Source organism: Neovison vison, chromosome 8 (assembly GCF_020171115.1).
Source record: "Neovison vison isolate M4711 chromosome 8, ASM_NN_V1, whole genome shotgun sequence".
Classification (NCBI taxonomy): Eukaryota; Metazoa; Chordata; class Mammalia; order Carnivora; family Mustelidae; genus Neogale; species Neogale vison.
In genome coordinates, this window is record NC_058098.1 from 65,429,223 (window position 1) to 65,441,973 (window position 12,751).

Genomic DNA, 12,751 nt, shown 5'->3' on the forward strand with positions numbered 1-12,751 from the left:
TAGAATTACATCATAAAGAAAAAAATACCTAGGAATACATTTAACCAAAGAAGCGAAAGACTTGCACACTTAAAACTATAAGACATTGATGAAAGAAATTGGAGAAGACATAAAGAAACACAAAAGAAATTCCATGCTCATAAATTAGAACACATTAGATTCCCAGAAGAAAATACAGGCAGTAAGCTCTTTGATATCAGTCTTAGTGATGATTTTTTTTTTAATCTGACACGAAAAGTAAAGACAGCAAAAGTAAAAATAATCAGGTGGGACTATATCAAATTCAGTCTTCTTCACAGCAAGGAAAAACCATCAACAGAACGAAAAGGGAAACTACTAAATGAGAAAAAGTATTTGCAAATCATGTTTCTGATAAAGGGCTAAAATCCAAAATATATAAAGACCTTATACTACTCAATAGCAAATAAACAAGAAAACAATTTTAAAATGGACCAAAGAGGGGTGCCTGGGCGGCTCAGTGGGTTAAGCCTCTGCCTTTGGCTCAGGTCATGATCTCAGGGTCCTGGGATCAAGCCCCACATCAGGCTCTCTGCTCAGCAGGGAGCCTGCTTCCCCTCTTTCTCTGCCTGCCTCTCTGCCTACTTACGTTCTCTCTCGCTGTCAAATAAATAAATTTAAAAAAAAAAAACAAAAACGCCAAATCTTAAAAAAAAAAAATGGGCCAAAGATCTAAATAGGCATTTTTCTGAAGACATAGAGGTGGACAACAGGTACAGGAAAAGATATACCACATCACTAATCATCAGAGAAAGGCAAATCAAATCCACAAGGACCTATCACCTCTCACCACCTAGAATGACGATTTCCAAACAAACAAGAAAACAAGTGTTAGGGAGGGTATGTAGAAAAGGGAGCCCTGGTGCACTGTTGGTGGGAATGAAAATTGGTGCAGCCACTGTAAAAAACAGTATGGGAAATTCCTCAAAAAATTAAAAATAGAACTCCCATATGATTCAGCAATTCCACTTCTGAGTATTCAGCCGAAAAAATGAAAACACCCAATGGTATGTGCACCATCACATTCACCGCTGCCATTTACAGTAGCCAAGATATGGAACCAACTTAAGTGCCCACCAAAGAATGAATAGATTAAAAAAAAAAAAACTGTCACACACACACACACACACACTGGAATATTATCCAGCCATAGAAAAGAATGAAATCTTGTCTTTTGTGACATGGACAGAACCAAGGGCACGATGCTAAGTGAAATAAGACAGACAGGAGGAGACAAATACTGGATTATCTCACTTACATGTGGAATTAAAAACAAAATGAAACAAACCAAGCTCATAGAGACAGACAACAGTTTGGGGGTTACCGTAGGCAACGTATTTTAGAAAGGTTTATTAAATTTATTTTATAAACTATTAAGTTTATTATTATTGTAAGTAAAATAATCTCTCGTGATTGTTGGGACATGTAAAAGCTTTGCTTTTTATATGTTTATTTTACAATTGAGTATCATGCTGAAGTTTCGAAAGAATGCTAGTTTTCCAATTAATTACATCATCTACAAGTGGTTATATTTTTTTCTCCTTTCCCAAAGTTACACTTCCTCAGTGGACTCCTTAATTTTATTCCTCACTTTAAACACATACATAGTGCATCATAGTAAATTTATTATTGATTTCTTATTCCTTTAAGCATACTGTAATAAGTTTTATCAGGGTTGTAAGTTGAATTATAATATTTTTAGACAATATTATTAAGATGATTGTACAGCTTTCTTCCTTTGCAAGTAGAATAAAATATATATTTCTTACCAGAAAGCCAAACTTGTATTTCTAGACTGCATGCTAGCTTCCTTGATCATGGATTAATGTTCCTGTGATATACATGTGTTATTGATTTAGTCATAATTCTTTAAGATTTTTTAATCTACTTAATTCTTTCTTACTTTCTTTGACAATTTTTGGTCCTAGGGTCATGCTAACTGTATGTATAAAATGAATTAGGATACTTTTTCTACACCCTGGGACAGTTTACATGGCTTTAAGTATTTCCGCCTTGAAATGTTAAAACAATTCTCCTGGGGACGCCTGGGTGGCTTAGTTGGTTAAGTGTCCGTCTTCGGCTCAGGTCATGATCCCAGGGTCCTGGGATCAAGCCCTGCACTCTGGGCTCCCTGCTCAGCAGGGGTCTGCTTCTCCTTCTTCCTCTGTGCTTTCGCTCTCATAAATAAATAAAATCGTAAAAAAAATTATCCTAGACTTTATTTACCAACTCCTCCATCTGTACCTCAATCTCAGGGCCCCATTATTTCTCAGTTTTTAACATCAGTTAATACAATTCACCCAAATACCACTAAATTATTGCGGTTCCCAGTGTTCATTCTTTTGAAGAATTTAACATTTCACCCCATTTAATAAAGAGATTTACAACAATTATTTAAATTTATTTATGTTTAAATGCTTTCAGTTCCACTACAGTCTTTTGGTATGAGGTGGATTTTATAATCCCAACTTTCTTTCGTGTCTAAATGGGTTGGAATCATCTAAGTACCTTCTTTTCTCAAGAAACGGTATAATTTCTGAACACTTGCATATCTGAAAATGTCTTTCTTTCACTGTCTTCATCTGTGAAGGCATCTTCATGAGGTATAAATTCTTGGATTAAAAACTTCCTTCTCTAAAATGCGAGGGGGTAGTTTCCTATCAACACCTGGCACGGCACAAGGCTGGCTTTGTTTTTCTTCTCTTACAGGTTACTGGCTTTTGTTTGTTCTTGCCTTTATCCTCATAATTTAATACTTTAAATTATAATTTGTGTCTAAATTACAGGATGTCTAACTATAGAATGCTTTTCTCAGTGATTTTTCTGGAACATGATGAGTTCTTTCAATCTCTACATGCAGATCTTTCTTTAGTCCCCCCAAATCTTTATTCATTCTATCTTTGAACAATGCTTCTGCTCTGCCTGTTCTGTTCTCTTTCAGAAACATTAAACACTCCATGGTAAAGTGCCAACCTTTGTCCTACCTTCGACTGTCCACTCTCTTGTTGGCACTATCTGTAGGTGCTCTGCATTCTGAGAGCTGCTCTTTGTGTGTGTGTGACACTGATTCTATCTTCTGAAGTGTCTGCTGTGCATTTTTGCTTCTGCGTACTTCAGTTCCTGTAAATGTCACCATGCTCACCTTAGCCTGTTCTCTCTTTATGGCTTTCTGTTTCTGCTTCACAAGTAGCATACTTTCTTATAGTCTTTTGAAGAGACCAAAAGTTTCCTGAAAATTTCTCCCATTTTCTGGAAATGAGATTATATAGTCACAGAGCATAATTTTATAAGTGTTTAGGACCATGTTCCTTCTCTTTGTTTTGCAGTATTTTGCCCAAGTCCCACCAAACTTCTGCCTCACCCAGACTTGTGGCTACTTCACTCATCTTTGCTGTAGCAAGAGATATCCCTGTCTAAGATTTTTTTTGCCTGTTTTCAGATTTGTTTGTTTTTTTTTAACTTTTGTTGTGCATATATACTTTGGTGATAATTATTTTAAAAAATAAAACAGAAAAAAATTCTGTCTTTAAGTACTCTGTGAACAGCACAATAAAAAAATCACTTTTTGTGAATCTAGGATCTGTACAAAAGTTATGATATGAAGATGGCAAGTTAAAAGTTATGGACTTTTGCTTCTTAAAGGGGAAATTGCTAATATATAAGAAAGAATGACAACACGAGGGGCGCCTGGGTGGCTCAGTGGGCTGAGCCGGGGCCTTCGGCTTAGGTCATGATCTCAGGGTCCTGGGATCGAGTCCTGCATCGGGCTCTCTGCTCAGCAGAGAGCCTGCTTCCCTCTCTCTCTCTCTGCCTGCCTCTCCATCTACTTGTGATTTCTCTCTGTCAAATAAATAAATAAAATCTTCCAAAAAAAAATCAAATTTTCAAGAAAGACGAAGTAAATATTAATTATTGGATCATACACATCTAAAAATTGTTCAAAAAGAAGTGAGAGATAAAAGTTGTCAGGAGATGAGCTATCAAGACAAAATAAAGCCTCTAAATTTTTTGATGTTTCTTTTTCCCTCCAAAAATCAATACACATAATTTTCTGAAAAACAGAAATGTAGAAAAACATCACAGATTGTTTTTCAAACAAAATACAACTTCTAAGCATTCTAACCAACTTATAAGTCACACACTATATAAAAAATTTTTAACTTATCTTATACGATTAATCATAGTGCATATTTTCTCATATTGCTACAGTCTTATAACAAATTTTTGATGGATATATACTACTCCGTTAAGGAAATAATAAATTGTGTGCGTGTTCTCCTCTTGCTCCTAATCCCTAGTCCTTCTACATATTCAATTCCTGTTATGTTTCTTGCATATCTTATCATTCCAGATATGTGGGCATGTGTTATGATAGCATAGTAAACAAATTTTTCTCCCTTGCTTTATTTCCTTACTTAAATTATGTCATGGAGATCATTTTTTATTACTGCATATCATCAGCCTTATCTTTATTTTGTTAATTGTGGTAAAAGACAAATGACATAAAATTTGCCAGCTTAATCAGTTTGAAGTGTGCAGTTCAGTAGTGTTAAGTAGATTCACATGGTTGTGCAACCAACCTCCAGAATTTTTCATCTTACAAAACTGAAAGGCTGTACCTATTAGTCGATAACTCCCCACTCTCCTCTTTCAACCCCTGACGTCCACCATTCTATTGTTTCCATAACTTTGACCACTCTAGGTACTCCACATAAGTGGGTTCATACAGTATTTGTCTTTTTGTGTCTGTTTATTTCTCTAAGCTTAATGTCCTCAAGGGTCATTCATGTTGTATCATGTGTCAGAATTTTCTTTCTTTTTGTAATGAATATTTCATTGTGTGTATGTACCCATTTTGTTTACACACCCATCCTGCAATGAACACTTGGGTTGTATCCACCTCTTGACTATTGTGAATAATGCTGTGAACACAGGTGTACAGATATCTCTTTGAGATCCTGCTTTAAATTCTCCTGGATATATATACCCAGAAGTGGTATTGCTGGATTGTGGGATAATTCTATTTTTAATTTTTTACAGTTTTCTGCAGTGGCTACACCATTTTACATTCCTTGCAACAGTGCATAGGTTTCTAACTTCTCCATAACCCCACCAACACTTGTTAATAGTAGTCATTCTAATGGGGGTGAAGTGTTATTTCATTGTGGTTTTGATGTGCATTTCCTTAATGATTAATGATGTTAAGAATCTTTTCATATACTTGTTAGCCATTCTCATTGTTTTTAGCTGCTGCATAGCATTATATATGGAAATTATAATTTATTTAATATCCTGATTAAATGAACTGTCTCACTTGCTCCTAAAAACAAAACTGCAATGGCTCTCATTTTACAATTTTCCGGTTTCCATTTAAAAAACCTTTTCATGGAAAAGTGGGTTGGGGGAAATCAGAGGGGGAAACAAACCATGGGAAACTGTGGACTCTGAGAAACAAACTGAGGGTTTTGGAGGGGCGTAGGATGGGGGTTTAGGTGAGCCTGGTGATGGGTATTAAGGAGGGCATCTATTGCATGGAGTGCTGGGTGTGGTGCATAAACAATGAACCTTGGAACACTGAAAAAATAAAATTAAATTAAAAAAATAAAAAACCTTTTCATTATGGAATTTCAAATATACACTAAAGTAGGCAAACTAATATGAAGAATTCCATGTACCAATGAGCCACCGAAACAGTCATCAGTTTCTGGCCAATTTTTTTTCACTGACACTCCTACCTAGATCTCCCATCCCCACATTTTATTTTAAAGGAAATCTCAGTCATTACATCACTTAGTTTATAATTAGTTTCCCAGGTATCTTTAAAACCTGTACATCTTTTTTATGTACATGTAATACATCTGTAAAGATAAACTCCAAAATGTGGATTTTTCTGGGTCAACTGAGCTGAATTTTACATTATGATAGCTAGTCTTCACTTGTCCTCAGTAAAAATTGTGTAGATTTACTCTCCCATCAACAGTATATCAAAGTGCCTGTGTTCCCTATATTCTCATCAAAATAACATGTCAAACTAATCTTTGCCTTTATGTGAAAATGGTATTTAAAAAATTTATTTATGATATTGGCACCTTGTCCTTTAAAACTCATTCCTATTTTTCTTTTTCTGTGGAAACCTGTGTATGTACCTTTTATGTTTCTCTGAGTGGCTGAACTTTTTCTTACTGACTCCTTTTGTAATGAAGAAATTAGACCTTTTTTAGTTGTTATTTGCCATATTTGTTTGCTATGCAAAAATTTTAATATTCCTATTTGGTTACATTTATTAATCTTTAATTTTACAATTTCTAGAGTTTATATCCTATTTGGAAAGTATCTCTCCATAGCAATCTTAATTTTTTTTCTTCCGTGTTTTCTTCTAATATTTGTATATGCCTTTTTTTTTTTACATGTAAACATTTGCTCAGTTTAGAATTAATTTTGGTATAAGGATATCAAAGGCACCCAGTGTTCACCCCGCGCAGATATAGACGGTGGGACACAGTTTTCATTCTATAATTATAAAGTACATTTAGTTACAAATTCTGATATCTTGAAGAGATCATTTATATTTATGCTCAGTATAAATAACCTATATTTCATCCCTGGCAGATTTCAGGTTTTGTTAGAGGTAATGGGTAAGGAAAGAAACAATGAGGAGACAAGATCAAAGTGTCTCAAAAAAAAGTTCACTTTTCCAAATTCACAATCTGTAAGCGGTATCCTATGGAGATTCCCCGAACGTGCCGGGCTTTGTGTACAGGGATTCAATCCCGGCCAGAGCAGACAAGGCTCCCTCCCAGAGTCCCTGGAGCTGACTTCACCCTCTGAAGAAGTCTCCTCGGGACCCCTCACCCAGATAGGGTGGAATCCCAACACCTTGGGCCCAGAGTCTTCTGGCAGAGCCATGCGGTCCATCAGCCTTGCCGAATCAGAGGTGTCTCGGAGAAGGAAAAAATTGGCTGCTCCCTCCGCTCGCGGCTTGCGACGCAGTCACCCAAAAGGAGCGGCAAAGGCCAGTCGCGGTACACCCGCCGCAAGCCAAGCCCCGGGTTCCGGGGGAACCTCCGCCTAGCCGTGGAGCCTTTGTCCCCGCCCCCAGGGTATGGTCTTTGAAGCGTGCCGGAGTTGGGGGGGTGCGGGGGAAGGGGCGAAACCACGAGGGGGCGGGGCCGAGGCCGTTTTAGGGGGGCTGGGCGGGGCTGGTGGGGGGACTGGGCGGGGCAGAGACGCGGGGGCGGAGTGGGGGCGGGGCCAGACGGGGACGGGCAATGAATGGGGGGGTTGCCTATCTGGCCAGTGACTGTGCAGAGGCTAGGGAGGGGCGGGGACAGGGCGGGGCCAAGACAGGGTTTCCCCCGCCGGCAGCTCCTCCCCTGCGCCCACCTTGCCTCGCCCCTGTCCCGCGCGCGCCCCCGCGCGGCGCGCCTAGCGATTTGCCGGCTGAGGGCGGGAGGCGGCGGCGGCCTCTCCGCCCCTTGCTGGCCTCCCCTTCCTGCTCGCGGCCCGCCCGCCCGTAGCCGGCCGCAGCGCGAGGGAGGAGACGGCGGTCGCAGCGGGGCCAGCGGCCGACGTGCAGAGGGAGCACAGGCGACTGCGGAGAGATGCTGGGCGTGGCGGCAGGAATGACCAACAGGTAAGGGCGGCGCGCCACCGCGACTGGGCTGCGCTCGGCTCCCGCCACGTCGGCGGCGAACCAATTTCCCGGCCTTCCCGCGGGCCCGGGTGCCGGTCGTGGGCGGGCGGCCTCTCTCCGCGCGCTCCGGCCTCCGCCCGAGGCGGTCGGCGGCCGTGGAGCCCGGCGCAGAGCGGGGCCGCGTCCCCGAGGCCCGGCGGTCCGCAACCACGCTTCCGCGCTACCCCCTTGGCGCTCTCCCACCCGGGCTGGCGGCCGCTGTGAGAGGTCCGCTGGTTACTGGTGACGTGTCGAGAATCGCCTAAGCACTCCGAGGGCTTAGCGCAGCACCCTACAACAGATGTTTGTTGAGTGAATAATTCCTCTTCTGCCCGTTGGAACACGTATGCAGACCAGCGGCTCTCAAACGTTTTGGCCTTGGCACCCATCTTAAAAAGTAAAAGCACTTTTTGCTCGTGATGGTTATGCCTGTGGATATTTACTGTATTAGAAGTGAAAACTGAGACTTTTTAAATATTTAATTCATTAAAGAAACAGTAAATCCATGATATGTTAACAGACATAACACGTGTTTATGAAAATAGTATTTTCTGAACAAAAATTCAGTGCGACGAGTGGTGTTTTTACATTTTGCAAATCTCTTCAATGTCTGGCACAGTAGAAGTATAGCTAAGAGTTTCCTAAATGCTTTGCATTCAGTCTGTTGTGATGGGCGTTTTGACGGACTGAAGAAAATCTGGTCTTAGACAAATACCTACCCAGTTGGAAAGGGAGGAGTATTTTAATAGCTTTTGCAGATAATTGTGGATCTTCTTTGCTATTCCACCCAAACTACATAAATGGTAGTTTCTTAAAGATTAGTTTGGTTGTGGACTCTGAAGCCTTACCAGTGATTTTTTCACACTCTGTTACAATTAAAATTCATTGGTCTGTCTTGCAGTGTGAATGGACTTGTTACCCATTGTAACATCATATGCTTGTCGTTTGGAAAATATTGGTTCATAGAGTTAGGCAGATATTCCAAATGCTGACACATTTCATTAGACAATACCACTGATAATATTTGTTAATATCACCACTGATTTTATTAGAAAAGTTAAATATTGAGAACCTGTTAAGCTCGAGGCGGGGGGAGCAAGTTTCCTACCATTCTGAATTTCACTTGAAAGTTTGATTTTTGTTATTGGCAGGAAACTACTGTCAGTTGTTTTCCTCAAAGCAACAGGCTCACTTTTTTGAGTTTCAAGAAATGTCTGCCAAATACGAGTCCAAAAACCACAGTTTATCACTTACTATTTCCAGTAAAAATGATATACCGTGAAGAAAGCATTTGATTCAACTCCTCAGTCAGTGACACATGTGCTTTTCCCGGAGGCAACCATCTTACTGTGGTATGCAGCTGAACTGCTTTATGCATACTTCCCTTTTCATCACAAGTAACCAGAAGGTCAAGGGTCAAGATATAATAACATTAGTAATTTGTACTATTTCATCAAGGACTTTTTTTTTGTTTTTGAAAATTTTACTAAATATTAAGTTGATACAAAATTTAAGATACAAGATATAAAGAATAATGTTACATCTAAATAAAGAATATAAACCATTTCCTTTTAAGACCCTTGAATTGAGGGGCGCCTGGGTGGCTCGGTGGGTTAAGCCGCTGCCTTTGGCTCAGGTCTGATCTCAGCGTCCTCGGATCGAGTCCTGCATCGGGCTGTCTGCTCATCGGGGAGCTTGCTTCCTCCTCTCTCTCTGCCTGCCTCTCTGCCTGCTTGTCATCTCTCTGTGTCAAATAAATAAATAAAATCTTTAAAAAAAAAAAAAAAAAAGACCCTTGAATTGATCTGGTGTCCCTGCTAGATCTCATCACATTCCCATCCTGAATTTGCTATTAGCAATCCTTTTTTTTCCTTCCTCTTTTGCATTAAATACATTCATAATTCATATTGTTGGATGACCATTAAATCCACCATCCACCTATCTCCGGAGTTCTTTTCCCCTTGCAAAACTGGAACTCTGTACCCATTAAACAACTTTCTGTTCCTCCGTCCCTGCCTGCCCCTGGTATAACTCCTATTCTGTTTTCTGTCTCTGATTTTGACTATTCCAGGTGACTTAGATAAATGGAATCAATCACATAGTATTTGTTTCTCTGTGATTGGTTTATTTCATTCTCTTAACAAAAATGTGTTCAGGGTTCATCCATGTTGTAGTATATCAGAATTTCCTTACTTTTTAGAGCTGAATAATATCCCATTGTATGTATATACCATTCATTTGTTTTGCTTATCTATTCATCCTTTGATGGTTACTTGAGTTGCTTCTTTGTTTTAGCTATTGTGAATAATGCTGCTGTGAACATAGGTATGCATTCTTTAATTGAAATTTTTATAGGCTCCCATGAAGTTATAAGAAATAATTCAGGAAAAAAAAAATAATTCAGAGAGATCCAGTGTATCCTTTACCCAGTTTCCCCCAATAATATTTTGCAAAGTTGTAGTGTAGTATCACAATCATGATATTGGTAGTAATACAGTCTGTAAGTCTCATTTGTACTTCCCAGTTGTATGTATGTGTATGTGTATTTGGTGTGTATGTGTATTTAGTTCTGTGTAGTTTTATCACAAGTGTTGGTGCATGTGTCTGTCACCACAGTCAAAATATAGAACACTGAGTTCCAGCCTCACAAGGATCCCTCATGTTGCCATGTTATACCCACACCCACCTCCATGTTTTCTTCCTCCTTCTTAAAGCCTGGAAACAACACATCTGTTCAACATTTCTAAAATGTTGCCATTTCAAAATTAATGTAAGTAGACTCATACATATATAACCTTTTGGGATTGCCTTTTTTAAAATTCAGCTTAATTCCCTGGACATTCCTCCAAGTTATACATGTCATAGTTCCTCATCATGGCTGAGTAGTACTCCGTGCTGTGAGTATGGAACAGTCTGTTCACCAGCTGAAGGACATTTAGGCTGTTTCCAGGTTTGGGCTATTAATAATAAAGCTACCATGAACATTTGTGGATAGGTTTTTATGTAGATGCAAATTTTCCTTTCTCTGGGATAAATGATCAAGAGTGCAATTTCTGAAGTATGGTAATTTCATGTTTCACTTTCTAAGAAACTGCTGGACTCTTCCAATGTGGCTGTACCATTTTCATCAAGGATATTAAAAAGGGAAGTTGGCATTCTTTTCCTGCAAGTCCCCGGAGGTGAAGAATTCATTTGCACCACTTACTGGCCAGCTCTTATACCCACCTTTGCTTTTGCGTTATCAGTGAAAGTGCCACTACATTGCAAATGGCCACAGCAGTTTTTTTTTGGAACTTCTTAGTAGTATTATGAAAAGAATTTTGATCTCCCAGACCTCTTGTAAAAGTCTGGAAGATAGATACCTCCATCACCCCTACCTCCTCCAGGGTTTTGAGACCACATTTGGAAAAACGCTGTTAATGACATAATCCTAAATGATGAGGAAAGTGTATATTTGGTTTATTTTTAAAAGACTATATAGAAAGATTTTTCTTAAAATTTGTATTAAAGGCTTGTTATTCTGTGTGCTTTCTAGTTTGGGGGGTTTTAGTGGGACTTACTAACACTTGAAAAATCACTATTTTTTTTTTTTTTTAAAGATTTTATTTATTTATTTGAGAGAGAGAGACAGTGAGAGAGAACATGAGCGAGGAGAAGGTCAGAGGGAGAAGCAGACTCCCCATGGAGCTGGGAGCCTGATGCGGAACTCGATCCCGGGACTCCAGGATCACGCCCTGAGCCGAAGGCAGTTGTCCAACCAACTGAGCCACCCAGGCGTCCCGAAAAATCACTATTTAAAAACAAACAAACAAACAGTTTCTGCCCTTGAGGATTTTCCTGACAAGGTAGCCAGTGTTGTTATGAAAAGGGAAAATGTCATAGCAGTGAGTGCCTACCTAAACCTTTAGTGCTCTATGTCTTTTTGTATGGGTGAGGAAATTGGGCTCTTCATTTTTAAGAAAACCAATGAAAATTAAGTGGTGGAAAGACAACATTCAGTTCTCGTTGTTCCATGGCCTACAAGCTTAGAGAAAACAATCGATTAGGACTGCTGTCTTGAATTTTTTAAAAAAAGTTTTATCACTGATATACAGTATTATATTAGTTTCAGATATAGAACATAGTGATTAGACAGTTCCATACATTGCAAAATACTTACCATGATAGTAAATCCAATTATCATCTGTCACCATTCAATGTTATTACAGTATTACTGATTATATTTCCTCTGTTGAACTTTTCACCCCCTTGACTTACTTTAGAACTGGAAGTTTGTACCTCTAAATCCCCTTCACCTGCTTCACCCTTGTTCCTGGTCCTCCACCCTGACCCCTCCCCCCCCAACCAAACACCAGTTTGTTCTCTATATTTATGAGTCTGTTTCTGTTTTGTTTGTTCATTTTTTGGTTTTGGATTCCACATATTATCATTCCCATCCCTTTCCTCTGTGGTGACCCCTGAACCATCTTCTGGACAGCTCTTTCTCCTGGCAAATGTGGGTACAGCACTTGAGCTTTCCTTTCTTCCTAGAGAGGGCCTTTCTTCCCCTCCGCTGGGTCAGAAAGCAGCGGCTACAGCAGATCTATAATGGGAGATTGCTCTGAGAGTCTCTATTTTTAATAGTGTTGTGTTTGTTCTTCAGATAATCATTTAAATAAACCCCAGTGTAGGTCATGTTCTTAGGGTTGCTCTTAAATAGAAGACAAGACATCTCAGGCCATTTGTCGATTTTACATTTCTTGTAATTATGCTTTAAGCTGTCGGTTCCCACCCACAGGAATGTCATCTACATTACTTGCTGGACTGTTGCCATGTTGTCTTCCAAAAACTTCAATTTTAAGATACTTGAGAAGCAAGGGCTGTTCTACCTGCTGCCGCACACTGTGAATTCTACCCCACAGCGGTTTTATCTCCCCTCATATCGACATCATCTCTTCTCTTTTATTTGATTTCGTCAGACAGTTCCACTCTGGAGTTCACTGGGGAAGAGGAGGAAGCATTTTCTCTATATTTATCTTTTTTTTTTTTTTTTTTTTGCATTAAAGGGTTTCCTGTGTAGCA

General features: G+C 39.6%; 1 protein-coding gene across 1 annotated transcript in view; it reads left to right on the forward strand.

The window, feature by feature from the left end:
* Positions 1 to 7,528: 7,528 nt before the first annotated feature.
* The window catches only part of LIMS1 (LIM zinc finger domain containing 1), a 151,072-nt gene continuing 145,849 nt past the window's right edge, over positions 7,529 to 12,751 (forward strand). Inside the window, exon 1 of the mRNA XM_044263791.1 lies at positions 7,529 to 7,651. Within this exon, the coding sequence (XP_044119726.1) occupies positions 7,620 to 7,651 (32 nt within the window). The 5' untranslated portion in view covers positions 7,529 to 7,619. The remainder of the gene's footprint in view (positions 7,652 to 12,751) is intronic.